Source organism: Ascaphus truei, chromosome 1 (assembly GCF_040206685.1).
Source record: "Ascaphus truei isolate aAscTru1 chromosome 1, aAscTru1.hap1, whole genome shotgun sequence".
NCBI lineage: Eukaryota > Metazoa > Chordata > Amphibia > Anura > Ascaphidae > Ascaphus > Ascaphus truei.
Genome location: NC_134483.1, coordinates 30404629 through 30424182, shown reverse-complemented (window position 1 = coordinate 30424182; position 19554 = coordinate 30404629). Strand labels below are relative to the sequence as shown.

At 42.8% G+C, this 19554-nt stretch overlaps 1 protein-coding gene across 1 annotated transcript in view; it reads left to right on the top strand.

The window, feature by feature from the left end:
- The window catches only part of PSTPIP2 (proline-serine-threonine phosphatase interacting protein 2), a 92729-nt gene extending 78134 nt beyond the window's left edge, over window positions 1-14595 (top strand). The window contains exons 7-14 of the mRNA XM_075594383.1: window positions 1205-1250; window positions 1619-1698; window positions 3205-3303; window positions 6526-6622; window positions 9614-9692; window positions 11228-11262; window positions 12935-12995; window positions 13885-14595. Coding sequence (XP_075450498.1) covers window positions 1205-1250; window positions 1619-1698; window positions 3205-3303; window positions 6526-6622; window positions 9614-9692; window positions 11228-11262; window positions 12935-12987 — 489 coding nt within the window. The 3' untranslated portion in view covers window positions 12988-12995; window positions 13885-14595. The remainder of the gene's footprint in view (window positions 1-1204; window positions 1251-1618; window positions 1699-3204; window positions 3304-6525; window positions 6623-9613; window positions 9693-11227; window positions 11263-12934; window positions 12996-13884) is intronic.
- The last annotated feature ends 4959 nt before the right edge of the window (window positions 14596-19554 follow it).

The window sequence follows — 19554 nt, the reverse complement described above, 5'->3', positions numbered from 1 at the left end:
TCTTCGTGGATGCACAGCATACAAAGTAGAGATTAATGTAAAAAATTACAGGAAGAAGCGAACGCCCCATTATGCAATAAATGTAATACAATAAAAACAAAAAAGTGACAAGTGCCCAATCACAAGATACCAGACGGGATTGAGCAGTATCAGCGCACAAAGTACTAATAGCGATAGCCAGATCAGCAATGCAGGATTCTCCACTCAGCAGATGACATCAGGAAAAATCACTTGAGCAGCTTCTCTCCTTGCTGGTACAGTAGAGTCAACAGTGGATGCAGAGGATTCGGGGGAAACGATCAAATAGGCCTAGCACCCACACCTCTCAGCATAAAATGATGCTTCTCTTGCTCAATCAGGAGGTACAGACAAATGTGCTCAGTTTGAAAAGTCATGGGGGGGGGGGTAAAGGGGGAGGGGGAGGAGACCCCTGATAAAGTCATGTTTTCTAGTGTGACGAAGCGCGTAGGGCTTTTGAAGACGTCCTCACGCTGGAACGTGGAGGACGTGAACATATGGTCACAGTGCGGACTTTTCGAAAGCTGAGCACATTTGTCTTACCTCCTGATTGAGCAGGAGAAGCAGAATTTTATGCTGAGAGGTGTGGGTGCGGGGCCTATTCGATTGTCTCCACAGAATCCTTTTCATCCACTGTGGACTCTACTGCAGCAGCTAGGAGAGCAGCTGCTCAAGTGGTTTTTCCTGATGTCATCTGCTGATCTGGCTATCCCTATAACACTTTGAGTGCTGATACTGCGCAATACCATCTGATATCTTGAGAGTAGGAACTATGTATTTTTTATTTTTAGTTATTGCACTAGGAGCATGTGCTTCCTTTTGTGTGCGTGTGTGTTTATATATATATATATATATTCAGATAAGCTGCAGAGCGTTAAGGTGTGGCTGCTCCCGACTCAAGAAGATCACAAACGGTTTGGAAAGGGGTGGCCAACTCCAGTCCTCAAGGGCCACCAAGAGGCCAGGTTAAAAATATCCCTGCTTCAGCACAGGTGGCTGTCAATTACCTTAAACCTGACCTGTTGGTGGCCCTTGAGGACTGGAGTTGGCCACTCCTGTGCTAACTAATCATAGCAGAGTAGGTGGCACAGCTGTTTTAACTGTACATTACAAGTCATATTACTCCAATCGTGTGTCAGTGCAATCGTGTAGATGTCATGTTTACTTTTGTTATTATTTGGTTTAGATTTTTTCAAAACTGGCTCAGACAAAGGTGGCTTCAGAAGACTCCGGTAAGCAGTGTAAATGTATTGTGATCTACTTAAAATCGGGACTCATATATAGTAAAGCCATCTTCCCCAGGGAGAATAAATCTGACTGTACCACTTCTTAGAAGAACGTCAAACGTTCCTGGGGACCATTGTACCCAAATTCCCATCTGTGATTCTGGGCTACACTTGAATGGCAGTCACTATTGATCAAGCTCCGATTCCCGTTATCAGAGCAGTGTGAATTCCGCCATTAAAGTCTGTTTATAAATTGTTAGGAATTCCCTTAGAACATGACAAAGAATGTGTATACTTGTGTTTGGTGAAGTTGTGCGCTTTGTGTATCTTTTCTCTTGGTAATTGTTGTTTAGTGATATTTTTTTATTTTGCAGATAAGTTGTACCAGCAAAATATAAGTACACTTGACAAAATACGGGAAGATTGGCAGAATGAACACATCAGCGCCTGCGTGGTAATGTGCTTGCAAACACCAGGTTAAAACGTGGGGGTTATTTCTCAAAGTTTCCCTACTGCAATATTAGAATTATCAGGGAAATCAATTCTATTGAAAATAATGTGCTTTTATTCTTTGATAAAACGGCTACATTTTTTCACAAGGTGCGTAGCAGGGGCAAGAGACTTTGCTGTGATCAGTACACTTCTGTCACTATTTAATTGGCTATAACGTACAGTAATAAATTCTATGGAAACTTTTTGTTATTTTTAAACCATTATTTTATTCCAATAAAAATATTTCAAGCAGATCAGATTACCACTTTATGGCACTCTTCCACAAATAAACTTCTATAAATGAGAGATCATTCCGAGTGTAATTCTATATGTGCCTTAACGGGAGCTGCTGCCGCTTACGTTCAAATCTCTGCACACATTTCAATGGGGATTTACGGACGTGCTTTGTACGTATGAAGAACAAATACATTTCCAGTACAAGCATTGCACAATTTAAGATTGACTTCCCTACATTATCCTAGAAGAAAGTTTCATGACTTCCATTTTGCGTCATAGGGATAGTTGATCAATAACAATAATTAAAAATAAAAACAATATTAAACAAAAAAAGTTTATTGAATGTGTCCAACTGGTTTTCACAAAAAAATCGCGGTTAGTTCAAAAGCAGCCTTATTTCAGCCTAGTGACTGCAGTGTATCCAAAAAGCAGGGGAGCGGGGGATGTACCCAAAGAGAGGGAAAGAGAAACTACATAGAGCAGTATGGCAAATAAACGAGATATCTGCACAGCATGTAATTCTTCAATAGTTGTACTCAGAATGGAGTAATACAACCAGGCATGTCCAAATCAGTGGCAAATGTAGTGTATTGTGGTGTTCAATGGTCCCGCTGATCTCAGAAAATAAAACAATAATAGTGCAGACGGTACTTATAAAAAAAAACCCACAACTTTATATCCATAAAAAACCCTCGAGAATCGAGGCTTACACAATAAAAGCTCTTTAAAGCATAAAACGTGATTAACAGTGACTCCCGCAGATAGGGTGAGTCGCGATCTCACCGCTCTTCACGGGCCTGTTGCATCCAGTGTGTTTTTCTCTGTGTACATCCCCCACCCCCCTGCTTTCTGGACATCTGTTTGGAATAGATAGCAGGAACATATCTCTGCTCCAGTGCCTGAGTGGAGGAGTATACCCTTTCTCCCATTTATTTTTGGTGCACATTATTGTATTCTATTGTATTCACACTGTTTTTTGAGGGTTAATTGATTAGCCCCACACTTTATATATTTATTTTCACTTTTTTATTCACATATTGATCACAATACTTTCACTGTTAATATCAATTGTTATCACTAATAGCGTAGAGCGCCACCTTGGTTTACCGTTGCTCATAATGACTGCAGTGTGTCAGGGGCAGAGTTGGGGTTTAGCTCCTGTCACTGGGATCATTTGAAAGTCAGGGGTCCATCGATCATTTAAATCCTTAAACAAAACTATTCCTTGCAGAATTTTGAGAATCAGGAAGGTGAGAGAATAAATTACTTCCGGAACGCAGTGTGGACACACGTGAACCAGCTCTCCAAACAGTGTGTATCCAATGATGTGGTAAGATGCTTACCTATACAATGGAATGGTCTGATTGAAGGACTGCCGTTTCTGGTCTGTGCTCTTGTTCTGTTTTTTTCATTGGAAGATATAGGCCCAGATTCACTGAGCTCAGTTTGCACCTTCAGTAACCGCTCTTACCAATGACGTCCATGGGAAAAAGCGTCCCTGCAACGCCATCAGGTCCTGGATTAGGCCTCATTCACACTTTGGCTGTTTTTTTTGGCATCACGATGATATTTTCTGTGTTTGTTTGTTTTTCCTTTGGGCCATCAAGTGAGAAAGTGGATTATTGTTTGTCATTATTGTAATATTTGGGGGGGAGGGTTCATAGTTGGGCTTTGGCCAGGTTGATGGCTGGTTTGATAAATGATCAACAATTTATAGGCAATTTATTACCATCTGTATTTTATAAAAATAAGTATATACAAATAAATCCAGAAATGCAAGTGTTTTATTGGTCAAATGACCTTTACATAAAATAAATGATGTGTTATGGTGATTTAATAGTACCTGCCTATAGTACTTGCTTGTAAATTCCTGCATCCCACATTGACAGAAGAACCTTATTGTACTGTACATTTTTTTTCATGTGCCCAATTTAAGAGTGTCTGGTCTAAGTGTCTTACATTTTCTTAGCTATAATGTACAGCTGATAAATAGATAAGAGCAAAGAGTGGCGCTCGACACTTGTGAATAATATGTAACCGGTTAGAGTTACTTTAAATGCTCAGATAAATTGATGAGTGAAAAAACAAATTATCAGTAAAGAAAAATAGTGATAGTGATAATACACTTAGTGAACAAGAGATATATAAATCAATTAAATAAATAGAAATACATGATATCAGTAAATATAAATATATAAAAGGTAATTATACGCCTCCACTCAAAACCCTGGAACCGGATATGTCTCCAATATCCTCCACAAACAGAATCCAAGAAAGTCAGGGGAGCGGGGGTCGTAACACCAAAGGAGAGAAGACGAAAAATGGACATAGAACAGTATTGTATGGCAGTTTAGGGCTCAGTTGTGCACAGAACCTCCAATTATTATACTCACAAAAATATGAGATATATGGGCATTTCCAAAACTGAGGCACAAAATGTACTGGAACGTGGGTGGAAACACACTCAGTTCAGCAGGACCCTGGAGAAAGAAGAAAGACGAAAGACCAGGACAGTGCAGATGGTACTTAAAAACAGTATATTTATCACAAGAAGACCCCCCTGCAATAAACGCTTACATCAGGGTGATCAATGAAAACATTTGTACGGTACAAATAAATCGTCGGGAGTCGGGTGAGTGTCGTCACTTCCAGGTTTCCGAAAATCAGGTGACGAGATGACACGGGTGACGTCCCTCTGAACACTTCTTCTCCGATCATGGTCAGCTGTATCTCTAATTGTCAGACTCAACTAGTTTCGCTGTTGCTTCCTCAGGAGTCAATAACTCCCACCCACGCTCCCTCTGCTATATATACCCTGCTGCGGAGATTATGCTAACCCGATAGGATGGACATCAACCAATGAGAAACCATTTATTATTCTTCCCTGATCCTGGCAGTGTTAGAGAGAGAATGACCCCTATTCAATATACTGTGATGCACTCTTCATTTGAACGGAGCGGAAATCTTCCCAATCAAGTGGAAGATCGCTTCACATGATAATGAACAGGAGCCCCACTCTGGGATACAAAAATAGCCCCTGAGTGATGATCAGCGCAACAATTCCACTACTTTTAGGGATTTTAGTACAATATTAAAACCCAAATAATGACAAAGGGGAATAAAAATTCGTCGTTATTTGGGTTTTAATATTGTTGGAAAGTTTAGGTAAGGAGATAGTGTAGGGTGGTACGCTGTGATCCCCTAGGGCGGCTAGGTGGCCCTTGGTTAGATGCATGGTCTCTCTGGGGTTGCACAGCATTATCCACTATATATCTGAATGATATGAAATATTCTATATTGATGCGTCTATTGTATTTTTTATCTTATGATTTATTTTATGTACAAGAGAAGTGGCTATGTGTCATATTTAGCATCCTGTTCGGATTTTTTATTATATAAAATTCTGTAATTCATTTTGTTTTATGATGTAGTTTTATTGTGTACTTTATATTTGTATGAGAATTCTTCATTTCAGATGAATAGTATTCTTTATTGTGCTATTTGAGAGCAAGATGATTCTTAACATCTGTATACTATGTAGCATACATTTGCTTGATTACGAACAGGAGCTATTACTCATTGGTTGATGTCCATCCTATCGGGTTAGCGTAATCTCCGCAGCAGGGTATATGTAGCAGAGGGAGCGTGGGTGGGAGTTATTGATTCCTGAGGAAGCAACAGCGAAACTAGTTGAGTCTGACAATCGGCGATACAGCTGACAGTGATCAGAGGGGAAGTGTTCAGAGGGATGTCAGCCGCATCATCTGATTTTCGGAAACCCGGAAGTGACAACATCGGCATCAGTGGAGACTTGGAGGGGTGAGAACACGACTCACCCGACTCCCGGGAGTCAGGACGATTTATTTGTACCGTACAAATGTTTTAACTGATCACCCTGATGTAAGCCTTTATTGCAGGGGGGTCTTTTTTTGTTAAATGTACTGTTTTAAGTACCATCTGCACTATCCTGGTCTTTCTTCTTTCTCCTGGGTCCTGCTGAACTGCATGTGTTTCTACCCACGTTCCAGTACATTTTGTGCCAGTTTTGGAAATACCCATATATCTCAAATGTTTGAGTATAATAATTGGAGGTTCTGTGCACAACTGAGAACTGAGCCCTAAACTGCCATACAATACTGTTCTATGTCCATTTTTTCTTCTCTCCTTTGGTGTTACGACCTCCGCTCCCTTGACTTTCTTGGATTATGTACAGCCGATAAGCCTTGGGTTCATTAATTGTTACAGTTTGCTCTTGGCTCATGTTTCTTAGTGAGTTGGTGATTTACTTGTGTGGTTGTGAAGACAGCCTTGCATACATAGCAAAAGAGTAAGCATACAATATCAAGTAATTGGCACTGCCGGGTTAGCAATGGCTACAAAATTTTGGTTGAATTTTGGATATTTGCTGCCATCATTCACGTACTGTATTAGTAAATTAGTTGTTGTTTTCTATGGCCTATTGCCACCAAGGATACTAATTATCAAGGCTTTGCCAGATGCAGAACCTTCTCTTTCCATTGTTACCCTAAGCTGATTTCTCTTCTTTTTACAGATGTATGAAGAAGTTCGCAAAGCATTAGAGGGATGTAATATTGAGAAGGACATTGAGTATTTTACAGAAAACCATAAAACAGGAGATAAACCACCAGGTATTTACTTGAATATAAGGATGTTCTCATAACTTGTTATTTCTAAAATGATTATCTTGTAATTGATTCCCATGTAAACAGTTACACTCTGCAATACTGGTGCAGCTACTGACAAACAAATGTAACACTTATCCCCCCACCCCCACCCCCACCCCCCAATCTCACATAGGGTCTCCTAGGGAATATGCTGCTCCAGCTACATGTCTTAGGGTGGTGCATACCTGCTGGCAACCGGGGGCCCTGAGTCTCCCGCATGATGGTATAGGGGATGAACAGGTCAGGCTTCTGGGGCTGTGCCTCAATCCTACTTACAGGTGCAGCGCCTCCATCTCGTGCAGGCCCCAGCTGTATGGGGTGAAGTGTGAACAAATAGTTAAAGAGTGGCGCTTAAATCTAATTATAGTGACTTCAATTAGTGCACGTGAATACTTATAACAGCGTATCAATGTGAAAACATCAGTGAATGTGGCCCAATGAAAATAATAATAAATGCAGCTTCAACCCTTCGTGTAGATTGTTTTTTCTTCAATCCAAGAGATGTTTGGTTACAGGATACTGGGGAGCGCAGGTATATATAAAAAAGAGCAAACACAAGCATATAGTGCAAATATGTCTGTTCGAGTAGTATGGTTCTTAGAACAAAATAGCCCAATGAGATTTCTACTTACAGATTTCTCAAAGGAATCGGGTGTAATTTTTTTATATATACCTGCGCTCCCCAGTATCCTGTAACCAGTATGGGGTGAAGTAGCTGCAAAACAATGATGCTCCCCTCCTCCCAATGTACTTCACTCTCAGGCAGGAGGTATAGGTAAAAATGCAGTGTCTCTTTATTTGGTCTCTTCTATTCAGCATCACAGATCACACAGCAGGCTGTCTCCCTTAGGATGTCCCTGAACCCAACTCCCAGCCAAGGGCACCGAGAGAGGTTCCAGCTCTTCCCCTATCCTCTGGTAGGATAGGAGGTATGTGGTATACCCTCACTCCCCGTAGGGAGGCCTCAAGCCTGCCAGAGCCCTGGCAGCTTGGTCTGGGTAACCTTGCCCCTCTCACGGTAGGGACAGACTGACTAAATAAAAAGCTGCAGTACAATAAGCAGCTCCAACAGGCACCACCCCTGTGTCTCTAATTGGACACAGAGCCTGAAGACACTGCCTTCACTGACTCATTGTACTGCATGAAGTGGGGAAAACCCATGATTGCTCCTGGCAAACCTGCCCTTACGCAGGTATTACCGCCAGGAGGAGGGCAGACCTATAGCCCAAACCACACAGGGCTACACAAAATCAGCTGGTAGCACAAGTCAACGTAATTTTATTGGCGATTGCAAACCCCCACCACTGAAAGGAGAAGGAACCATGTTTTATATTGGCATCTGCTCTAATGGACAGTTTTACCCCCTTGAAGCCTAATTTCTTATACTGTACGTCTCTTCATACTGCCCTTGATTTCATGCCTACTAAAGAAAACCAAAAGGTTGGTTCTCTTTTAAGCAAATTCAACTTGCTTTTGCTTGCTTCAAAGCAAAGTGACACTGGTCGTGCTGCACTCCCTCCAAGACAAGGCAGTGCTGCCTACTAAAAGCGGTCACTAGGAAACAGGACAAATCAATGGAACTAAGATGATTATCTATCGAGGTCGTTCTGGTGCAAAATGATCACCGGATTTAAAAAAAAAAAAAGATTTAAAAAATACTCAAATCCATAAAAGTAGTTGAATTGTTGCGCTGATCATCACTCAGTTGGCCACCCCTGTACTTGAGGTACAGACAATATCGTACTTGACATGCCCACTGGAACAAGAGAGAAGGTACACAAATCTCCACTATTGTCCGTATTGCCAACTATTCATGTTATCATGAGCTTTTGATCCAGTTCTCTTGTAATTCTAATCACGGTACATTGCGGGTAACAATAGTCCTGCACATTCACGAGAACCATGGAGGACCACAGTTTCATAATGCTATGGAGTAAGGTTGGCAATATTGGATTATAGTAAATAATAGAAATGTCATTATATAATCTATAGGCTCTCACACCCTGTCAGCTGTGTCTCTTCTCTCCTAATCCGCTATCCTCATTAATCATCTTTTCCATCCCCTTAATTTGGTGGCTCTTCTCTGCAATTTTTCTAGTCCCATAATGTCTTTTTTTATGGAGTGGTGCCCAATATTGTACTCCATAGTTAAGGTGTGGTCTTACTAATGCTTTATAAAGGGGCATAATTATGTTTACTTCCCTTCCATCCATTCCCCTTTTAATACAAGGTAAGATCTTATTTGCCTTTGCAGCTACTGCATGACATTGGGCACTATTTCTAAGCCTGCTGTCTAGAAGCACTCTAAAATCCTTCTCCAACAAGGATTCACCTAATTTTCCCCAATTTAATTTGTAAGTCGTCTGTTTATTCATGTTTTCCAAATGTATAACCTTACATTTATGTGTATTAAACCTCATCTGCCATTTACCTGCACAAGTTTCCAGTCTATCTATGTCCTTCTGGAGAGAAATGACATCCTGGTCTGATTTTACTACCTTGCACAATTTAGTGTCATCAGCAAAGATGGTGACTTTGCTCTATATGCCAACCTCAAGTTCATTAATAAACAAGTTAAAAAGCAGGACCAGTACCGATCCTTGAGGTACTCCACTCACAACTTAAATGGAACCTTTTTCGGGTTGGGCTAATGACAACTCTGTTGTCTATCCTTCAACCAGTTTTCAATCCACATGTTAAAAATATTTGCAGGTCCAATTGCCTTTATTTTGTACACTAAGCTCTTGTGTGGCACCATATCAAACCCCTTTGCAAAATCGAAGTAGACCACATCAACTGCATTATCCTGGTCTAAATTCCTACTTACCTCCTCAAAGAAACTAATAAGGTTAGTTTGGGATGACCTATCCTTCATAAATCCATGCCGACTATTACTATCTTCTCTTATTGAAAAACGTGCCGATGTAACACAAAAATATTATTTTATATTTCCAGCTCCCATTGCGTATGAAAATTTCTACAACCCTCCAAGGAATACAGCAGTTGTCAGGAATCAAGCGGTGGCTGGGATAAGGTTTGAGTTTGAATGATCTTTTCTTCTTGTGATCAACCGATTCATCCATATTTGCACAGGGTGTAGAGCAGCGGTGGGCAACTTTGAAGATTTGCTTCATTAGATGGGTGCAAATAAATGTCCCACCTTTCAGTGATGTATCAAATAGTCCACGGTGCGGTTCTTTTCTCAGTTTATTTAGACACAAATAGAACACATATTTTACAGCGTCATTTAATCAGGTTTTCAGGCATATATATATAGCATTTGGTTATAGAGTCTTCAGTTTGGTTCATGTTAAATGATTCTGAATTCCATACATCCAGGTACAATCTTTATACTGTACATTTTCCTTAACCTAGCAATCAGCTGTTTTACTCACTGTCGGCCAAATGTCCTTAGCAAATCAAAGTTAGAACAATGTTTCTTCTTTTAGCAATATTTGCTATGATTTACAAACTCCCTTGTTCTGTCACTAAGCAACTATAGGATTAACTGTGTTCCTAATCTTTTAAGACTGATCTCTATTGTATTGTTTTACTAACTAACTATTTCTAACTACCCCAATATAATTTCTAACTTAATACTATATTCCTTATTTTAACTAGTTACATGCTGAATATATATGTATATAGTCAATATAATTATTATTCAGACTTGAAATCATCCTATCTTCACAACTCCAGTCCTCAAGGGCCACCAACAGGTCAAGTATTCACTGCTTCAGCACAGGTGGCTCAGTCGAAGGGGGTATCCTGAAAACCTGACCTGTTGGTAGCCCTTGAGGAGTGGAGTTGCCCACCCCTGGTGTAGAGTGAAATCTGGCTGCTTGATGCCAGCATAAGTTTATATACACATTTTAATTCCAGTCCCCTGATGCATTTGTGATCTGACATGCAACTCACAGCCTATTTCTGTTCAGTTACTAAATCTACATTTGAATTAATATGTTGAGTAGAAAAATAACAATTTAATCTTCTGACACCGAAGGGGGTTTTCATTGAATCAATTGCAAACTCAAAGATTCAAACCACAAACACTTTCCAGAAAAAGTACTCTATTGTGGTGCAGAGTTCTTAATCCCGAAAACAAATGGGTTATGGCCAGATTGTGATTAAAAAAATATAATCATGCATATACTTTTAAAAGTTTATCCTCAAAGTTTATTTTATCGTTGTGTTTAATCCCACCCCGTTGTAACTGAAAACAAAAATATATTTAGATTTTTTAAAAATAATAATAAAAAAATAATAGCTGTACTAGTCAATCAAAACACTTATTTGTAACCTAATAACCCTATCACTACCAGCACTGCACTCTGATCCAAAGTGAGACTGCATGTTTAAGAGAGATTTTATATACAGTATCTGGAGAAGTCACTTAGGCAATCAAGGTGCTATTCTGGGGGAAAACTCTTCACTGCATTTTAAAGGAAATACTTCTTATTCAAAACCAATGGGATTAGTTTCCTCTTAATCTGGTGCGGTTCATTCATGCCCCAGATTTACACATTGATGCATAGGCCCTAATATATATATATGTATATATTTTTACAGACGAGGACCATTGCCACCTCTAACCAGTGCACCAGGTGAGTTATATGAAGGTGCTTTTACATTTGCATTGCCTAAGTTTGCTAGTCAAAATAGTCATATCCTATTATTCTTACTTATCTTGGAACAAAAGCAAACATGCCCTTGGATCTGAGGGAGTTAATGTTCCATGTAATTATATGCATGATTAACAAGTTCAAATACAGAATTTCCAGTAGGAGCAAATTTACAGAGACATCCAAAAATAATACAGTCGTTGCTGCGTTCATCTTTCCTTTTACCATTTGTTATATTACATGCTGAACTGAGAACAGGGTGCAATTTATTTAAGGAGCATGGATAAATTGGCAGCACTGACAATTCACTGGCAGATTAAGTTTATTAAATGCTAAAATGTGCATTATACAATTTGGTAGCAATAATAAACAGGCCACATATACATTTAAAATGACAATTTGGGCCAGTGTTTGATGGAGAGTATTATAGGAGTGACATTATACGCAGTGGTGGGATTCAAACATTTTAGCAACAGGTTCTCCCTCACCGTACTGCCCTTTCATAGTGAAAAATCACCATCAGCTTCTCCCCCTCATCGTCAAAAGCTTCTTTCCCTCATCATCAGATCTCCCCAGTCCCCCTCATCATCATCAGATCTCTCCCAGTCCCCCTGATCATCATCAGATCTCCCCCAGTCCCCCTCATCATCATCATCATCATCATATCTCCCCTCACATCTCCCCCAGCTCTCCACCTCACACCTCCCCATCACCTGTCCGGGCGGCGTCTCCTAGCATGCTCCGGCATCGCATGTTTCCCCTGCAAATCTTTTCAATATGGCTGCGCGGCGTCACATGGCTCCACGTAACGTCATGACGTCACGTAGCGTCCCCTATAGCAACGGGGCATCATACGATACGGTCACGTAACGTAGCGTTCCCATTGGCATGGCTCTCGGAACACCCGTGGTTTGGTGCTGTTCCTGATTTCACATCAGCCCCAAAATCACAAACGGAGAATGAGACGTCAACATACTAAATCTATCTTTGGCAGTACTGTATTACTACCTTCTGGTATTTTAGATCAGCGATGCTCAACTCCAGTCCCCCAGACCCTCACCAACAGGTCAGATTTTCAGTATATCCCTGCTTCAGCACAGGTGGCTCAATTGAGGACTGAGTATGTATGTAGACTGACTCAACGTCCTCTGAGCCACGACAAAGAAGTCAACCTGCTGTGGCTTTCCTTTTGCCAGCACATTTTTGGATGGGGCTTGGCTGTGGCATTTGGACCGCGGCAAACCACGGTTACAAGAAAATGTCAAACAGGCTACATTAGTGCCTGGAGTTGATATACACCTCAACCCCGTTACAACGCGGATTCGCTTATAGTGCGATGCAAGCGTTGCTCCCAATTTTCTTATTATTTCTTATTACAACACGATTATTGGTGTCTTAAATACTTTATTGTACAATGCATACGATTGTACATTATTTCTAACGCGACCCGCTTATAACGCGGTGTGATTCTTTGGACCCCAAGCACAGCGTTATAGGGGGGTTAAGGTGTATTCTTTTTATTGCCCTGCACCGGCAGATAAAACACTAAGGGCACGTGACTTTATTTAGTCCCGTCACTCATTACTATATCATGTATACAGTATGTTTGTTTATTGTATTTATTACGCTAAAAATTACAATGCATTCATTTCAGTTACAGTTGATCCCGATTATGCTTCTGTGGGTGATTACAATGTATATCAATAGCAAAGAAAGTAAGTATATCTGTTTTATATTACCACAAAGATTCTTTCCCATTAATGTGCATTACAATTTGGCCTTCAGGCATCTGCTTATATTTACAATGCAGTCTGACCGAAGCATTCACCTTCAAAACCCTCTTTTACTGTTCTTTATAGAGGCCAAATGGCATCAGCTAGTGAGCTTAACTCTGAGGACGGACATTATTCTTTTCAGGACTTAAATGTACGACCCCTACTTACAGTTTTTAACACAAGAAGTACATTGTTGTGGCCATACACTATCGGCCTCAAATACGCAGAGAGTACTTCCTCAATAGACATGATTTGTAGTTTCTATTTTAACAAGAGTATATTTCTGAACATGGTTTGCAAAGCTATGCCGTTTGAAACCAAAACACCAAAATATGTGTAAATGCTCTGCCAAAGATAGAAGTGGGACTTCTGGAAATTATAGTTCTGCTATCAATAATAATAATTAACAAAAAAAAAGTCCTTAATGTTGGCCCAAAGAGGATAGTTGATAATCTTATCTGAAAATGAAACGGGTTACTGAACCTAATCTTGACAAAAAGCAGGAGCCGATCAATAAAATCAATACGACTCGAGCTTTCCCCCCCCACAGTTCGGTGCAAGAATGTTCATGGAATCCGCATCACATACAGGCCCAGAACAAAGCCCTTTTCCGTCAGAGGCCTGTAATATATTCCAAACCAAAGGGTTAATATTAAATCTACTGGACCATGTAAAAATATAATATAAAATATAAAAGTTTTGATTATTACAATGAATATTACACAATGAATATTTCCTGTTAATCGTATATGCGTTATATTATATTTTTTCCATGTATGTTTTTGCTGCACAAGTGCCAAGCCTCATATTTAATCTCTTTCCCCCTTAGATCTGAACGTTGCTGGACTCGATCTATTCAAGATAACAGTTTTTGTTTTTTTTCCCCTTTGCAAAGTGTGATTTATTTCAAGGCTGCATTGCAGTCCCTGCCCAAATCAACTCACTTTAAAATGATACAGCTGCAAAATCCAAGCTGGTGATAAATCCAACAGAAAACATTAAGAAATCATGGCACACCTGGCTTACTCATGCAATTCAGGTTGCAAGGAAATGGAGGCGCATTATCGGCACAAAATACCAGTGACGTTGTAATTTGCTGAGGCAGGCTGTGAAGAATGACATTTAATTTACCATATGGGGCAAGAGGATCCTCCTTTGCTATGTTATGGAGCGCAAGCCCGGATTTTAGCACTAGTTTAATGTACTGTACCTCGATACAAAAAGATGGAAGGAAAATAAGACGGGCTGCTCCCCACATCTTCTGCATTTAATGTATTGCCAGATATTGTATATCTTAATTTCAGATTTCATTCGATATCCTTAACGCTTAAATCCCCCCCTTGCGTCTGATGTACTGCTGAATTCCACATTATATTTGGCTGAACTCATGATAGAAGAGATTACTATCAACCTACAAACAAATTCTGCCTAATCTTCTCATGCCACTAATATACAGAGTGATTGTCCAGTCCAGGGCTGGCCAACTCAAGGGCCACCGACAGGTCAGGTTTTCAGGATATCCCTGCTTCAGCACATGTGGCTCAGTCAACGACTGAGCCACTGATTGAGCCACCTGTATTGAAGCAGGGATATCCTGAAAGCCTGACCTGTCGGTGGCCCTTCAGTTGAAGGCTGAAGTTGGCCACCCCTGTCCTAGTCTGTTCCCTGCACTCATGCCATTTCAGACTGTGAATGGTGGCAGATTAGGGGCACCAATACTAGTTGAGTGGAGCTAAAGACAATGAAGTACAGAGGCAAACGATCTAAAAACAAAATACCTAAAATGTGTAAATGACTGGATGTTTTCATTTAAGGCTTTACACTCCTCTGCACCTCCATGTATCTTAGCTGTACATTTCTTTTAAATACAAGTATGAAACTATTGGGAGAATACAAACAATACAATGTTTTATGAATGTCACTTTTTCGTCTGCAATCTCAGGGACAAGGAATTAGTATTTTACGGTTACATTTAGTAAGTAGTTCGTTTTATAGTTACTCATTCAAAGGGTTATTAAACATTGCAATTTATGTTGGTAAGTAACAATTGTGCCTTTTCTTTATTTCGTAAAGCTAAATTCTTGTTGACCAACATCTAATGTGCGTGAAACAATTGGTAAAGGGGGTGATGGACGAATGTAAAGAAAGTGTGAATAGACGCTTGTTTTGACACATTGCACAATTTTCTGCTTGCAAATCCCATACATTTTAAAACGTATCCCATGTGACACAAAGTATCCACAAAAGTTTCCTCCATCTCAGTTTTGGCAGACTGAAACAAATACAATATTACAATGGAATACAGAGACAGAACTTAAAACATCTATCATGTAACTTCTCCCCATCTATTGCCACTCAAGAAAAGCAGCTCACCAAGTTACATTTTCCCTTTAATTGAATTTATTTCTGTTCAGTTATAGGATTGAAGCCGGGGGTCTCCGGAGCTGAACTGCATTTATTTCAGCTCTGGGAACCCCCTGCTCCCCGAGATACTTACGTCGGAAGGGGGTGACAGTATCTCTGCAGGTAGCAGCTCCGATGGGGATTGTTGGGGCTAACAATGGCGGCTTTAAATGTCCCGCGTCTTGTGGGTCAATTGGAAGCCGTGACACCATCTCTTGCAGCTTCCTATTGGACTATGTCAGTCCTGCACAACACGCGGCCCGCGGCGGCTTTCCCCGTCCTCCTCCCTTCCGAGCCTGCTCTCCCCCTGCGAGCTCGCTTGCCCCCTCCTCTCCCGCCCGCAAGTTGCTCTCCCCCCCTCCTCTCTGGCCGCGAGCCGCTCTCCCCCCTCCTCTCCCGGCCGGGAGGTGCTCTCCCCCCCTCCTCTCCCGCCCGGGAGCCGCTCACCCCCTCTTCTCTCGCCCGGGAGCCGCACTCCGGCCCGCGAGCCCGCTCCCCCTTCCTCCTCCTCGAGCCTGCTCTCAGGACTGCACGAGTGTGCTAGTCCTGCCTGCTCTGCCGCAGTGAGGTGCCGTTGGGGGGGAGGTGAGGTGCAAGGGGGGAGAGGAGGTGAGGTGCAAGGGGAGTGATGTGAGGTGCAGGGGGGGGAAGTGAGGTGCAAGGGGGTGGAGCTGAGGTGCAGGGGGGAAGATGTAGTGGGGTGGGGTGAGGTGCAGGGGGGAGAGTGAGATGAGGTGCAGGGGGGGAGGTGAGGTGCAGGGGGGTGAGTGAGCTGAGGTGCAGGGGGAGGTGTAGTGGGGTGATGTGAGGTGCAGGGGGGAGTGAGGTGAGGTGCAGGGGGGGAGGTGAGATGCAGGGAGGGAGGTGTAGGGGGGTGATGTGAGGTGCAGGGATGTGATGTGAGATGCAGGGGGGAGAGTGAGGTGAGGTGCAGGGGGGTGGGATGTGTGTGGTCTGCAGGGGGGTATTGTGTGTTATGTGGAGGGGGAGTATTGTGTATGGGTGAGGGGGATAGATGGGGGTGTGAGAGAGGGTGAGTCTCGCAAAGGTTGATGATGAGGGGTACTGGGGGAGATATATGAAGATGATGAGTGCTAGGGGAGATATATGAAGATGATGAGTGCTGGGGGAGATATGAGGATGATGAGGGGTGCTGGGGGAGATATGAGGATGATGAAGGGTGCTGGGGCAGATATGAGGATGATGAGGGGTGCTAGGAGAGATTGATGAGGGGTGCTGGAGGAGATATGAGGATGATGATGATGAGAGGTGCTGGGGGAGATATGATGATGATGATTTTGCCTGTGCGGCCCAAATCTGTTTTCCTTGGAGCAGTTCGGCCCTTCTCGCTTTACAAGTTGTGCAGGCCTGGACTATGTGATGAGGGACATAGAGATAAACTGCAGCTTGTTGTGCTGCTTTAAAGAACCATTTCCTTAAAACAAATACAAATATTTATCTCCCCCGCACGCTATAGGTGGGAAGCAGGGGGTCTCTGGAGCCAAACTGCATTAATTTTGTCTCTGGGCACCCCTTGCTCTAAGGCCCAGGACATAGTGCACTCAGCGTCGCTGAGCCGGGCTGAGCCGCGCTGAACAGATGCACAAAGCCCCTGCATCTGTTATCAGCGCGGCAATAGTTTCTCCCTCCGCATGCTTGCTGATGCGTGCGGAGGCTGAGAAATTTCCCTGAGACAGGCAAGTTTGAAATTTGCCGCTCGAGGGAAGCGGAGGAGCGGTCACGTGGCCGCTCCCATCCAATGGGTCTGCAGCCGGTCCGGCACTACCAGACAAGACAGAGGCAGCACAGAGGTGTGTGTGTGTATGTGTGTGTGTATGTGTGTGTGCATGTGTGTGCGTGTGTGTGTGTGTGTGCATGTGTGTGTATGTGTGCATGTGTGTGTGTGTATGTGTATATATGTGTGTGTGTGTGTATGTGTGTGTGTGTATGTATGTGTGTGTGCGTGTGTGTGTGTGCGTGTGTGCATGTGTGTGAGTGTGCATGTGTTTGTGTGTGTGCATGTGTGTGTATGTGTGCATGTGTGTGTGTTTTATGTGTGCATGTGTGTGTGTTTTATGTGTATATATGTGTGTGTGTGTGTGTATGTGTGTGTGTGTGCGCATGTATGTGTGTGTGCATGTATATATGTGTGTGTGTGTGTGCATGTGTGTGTGCAGGGGTGTGTGTGTGCATGTGTGTATGTGTGTTTGTGTGTGTGTGTATGTATGTGTGTGTGCGCGCGTGCGTGTGCGCGTGCATGAGTATATTTATCAAAGTTGCACAATGTTAATAAATAATTTATTCTCACAACATGAGTGAAAACAAAAACAGGACTTGTGCTCATAGGTGATTGTGATAGGAAAAGTGATTTACACATAAAAGGTATGTATAAAATAAACAATACAACCTTAACGGGTGAGGTTTTGTGCAGCTGGTCTGTGGGAATGGCTCAAACACCAAGGCTACAAGGAAACAAAAAAAGAACAGCGCAAAAAACCCATTGTGTAGTGTATTAAAAAATTATTTATAGTATAAAGGTGAGTATTGCACGTACATCAACAATAAGGGTTAATAGCATGACATGTTAGGGACATGTTACCACTCTGTAGGCACAACAGGATTCAGACACCGGTTGCAGGACGTTCACCCTCAGAATGCTGGTGTATGATTCCAAAGTAAGCAGCTCAGCGTTGGGGAACCTTCCCACACCGTCACGGAGCTCTCAGCAGGGTTGATCGCCACGCTGCTTCCGTGTTACTCCACGCCGGCGTCTGACGTCATCAGACGGCGTCTCTATGCCGGTCCCGTCTTTGGTGCGTCACTGTCTCACACTCAGCAATCCAGCGGCACACAGAGTCCCAAACACGTCCCGTAGCAGAACAAATGTTCGATTTAAAACCGCAATGGGGATATAAAAATATATGAATGAAGGAACGCGCCCTCTCCTACGCGTTTCGTACTTCCGTACTTCGTCAGAATCATACACCAGCATTCTGAGGGTGAACGTCCTGCAACCGGTGTCTGAATCCTGTTGTGCCTACAGAGTGGTAACATGTCCCTAACATGTCATGCTATTAACCCTTATTGTTGATGTACGTGCAATACTCACCTTTATACTATAAATAATTTTTTAATACACTACACAATGGTTTTTTTGCGCTGTTCTTTTTTTGTTTCCTCATTCTCACAACATGTCTTTTTTTTTTAATTTTTAAAATATTATATAATATACACACACACACACACACACACACACACACACACACACACACACACACACACACACACACACACACACACACACACACACACACACAGGTTCCCAAGTGACACACAAACACACAGACCACTTCAAAGTGACACACACACACACACTGACAGCTACCAAGTGACACACACACAGTGATACCCGCCTCACAAGCGCGCTTGCTGTCTCCTCTGCCAGGACAGCAAAAAAGCTCCTGGTAGAGCGAGCGGCAGCAAGCAAGAGCGAGCAGCAGCACCTAAGCGCTTACTATGTCCCAGGCCTAAAGGTGCTTAAGATCGCAGCTTCCTACCGGCCATGCGTGTCCTGGCTGGAATGATACTGTCAGCCGCTTCAGAGGTATCTTGGGAAGCAAGGGGCCCCTGGAGCTGAAATTTAGGCTAAGGTCCCGTTGCACGCATCCGCACGGCTAGCTTGCTTGCCGGCGGCGCGTGCAACTCGCTGTACCGCGATCTGCGGTCTACAGGAAACTTCAGTAGTAGCGGGGGGGGCGTGGCCAAACGGGTCGGGGGGGGGGTGCGGCCATGACGTGAGGGGGCGCGGCCATGACGTGGGGGGCCAGAGCGGGAGGTGGGCGGGAGTGGGAGGATTGACAGGGAGGGGGGGGGGGCGTGGCTTGAGCGGAGGGACCCGCTACTCTTCCCCCCCCTCCCTCCACGGGCTGCCACGGGCTGCAGGTAAGTAAAAAAAACGCACACACGCAGGCACTCATACATACATACATACACACACATACACATACACACACACACAGACACACAGACAGGCACTCACGCACTCATACGCACTCATACACACACATACACACACACACACACACACAGACAGAGG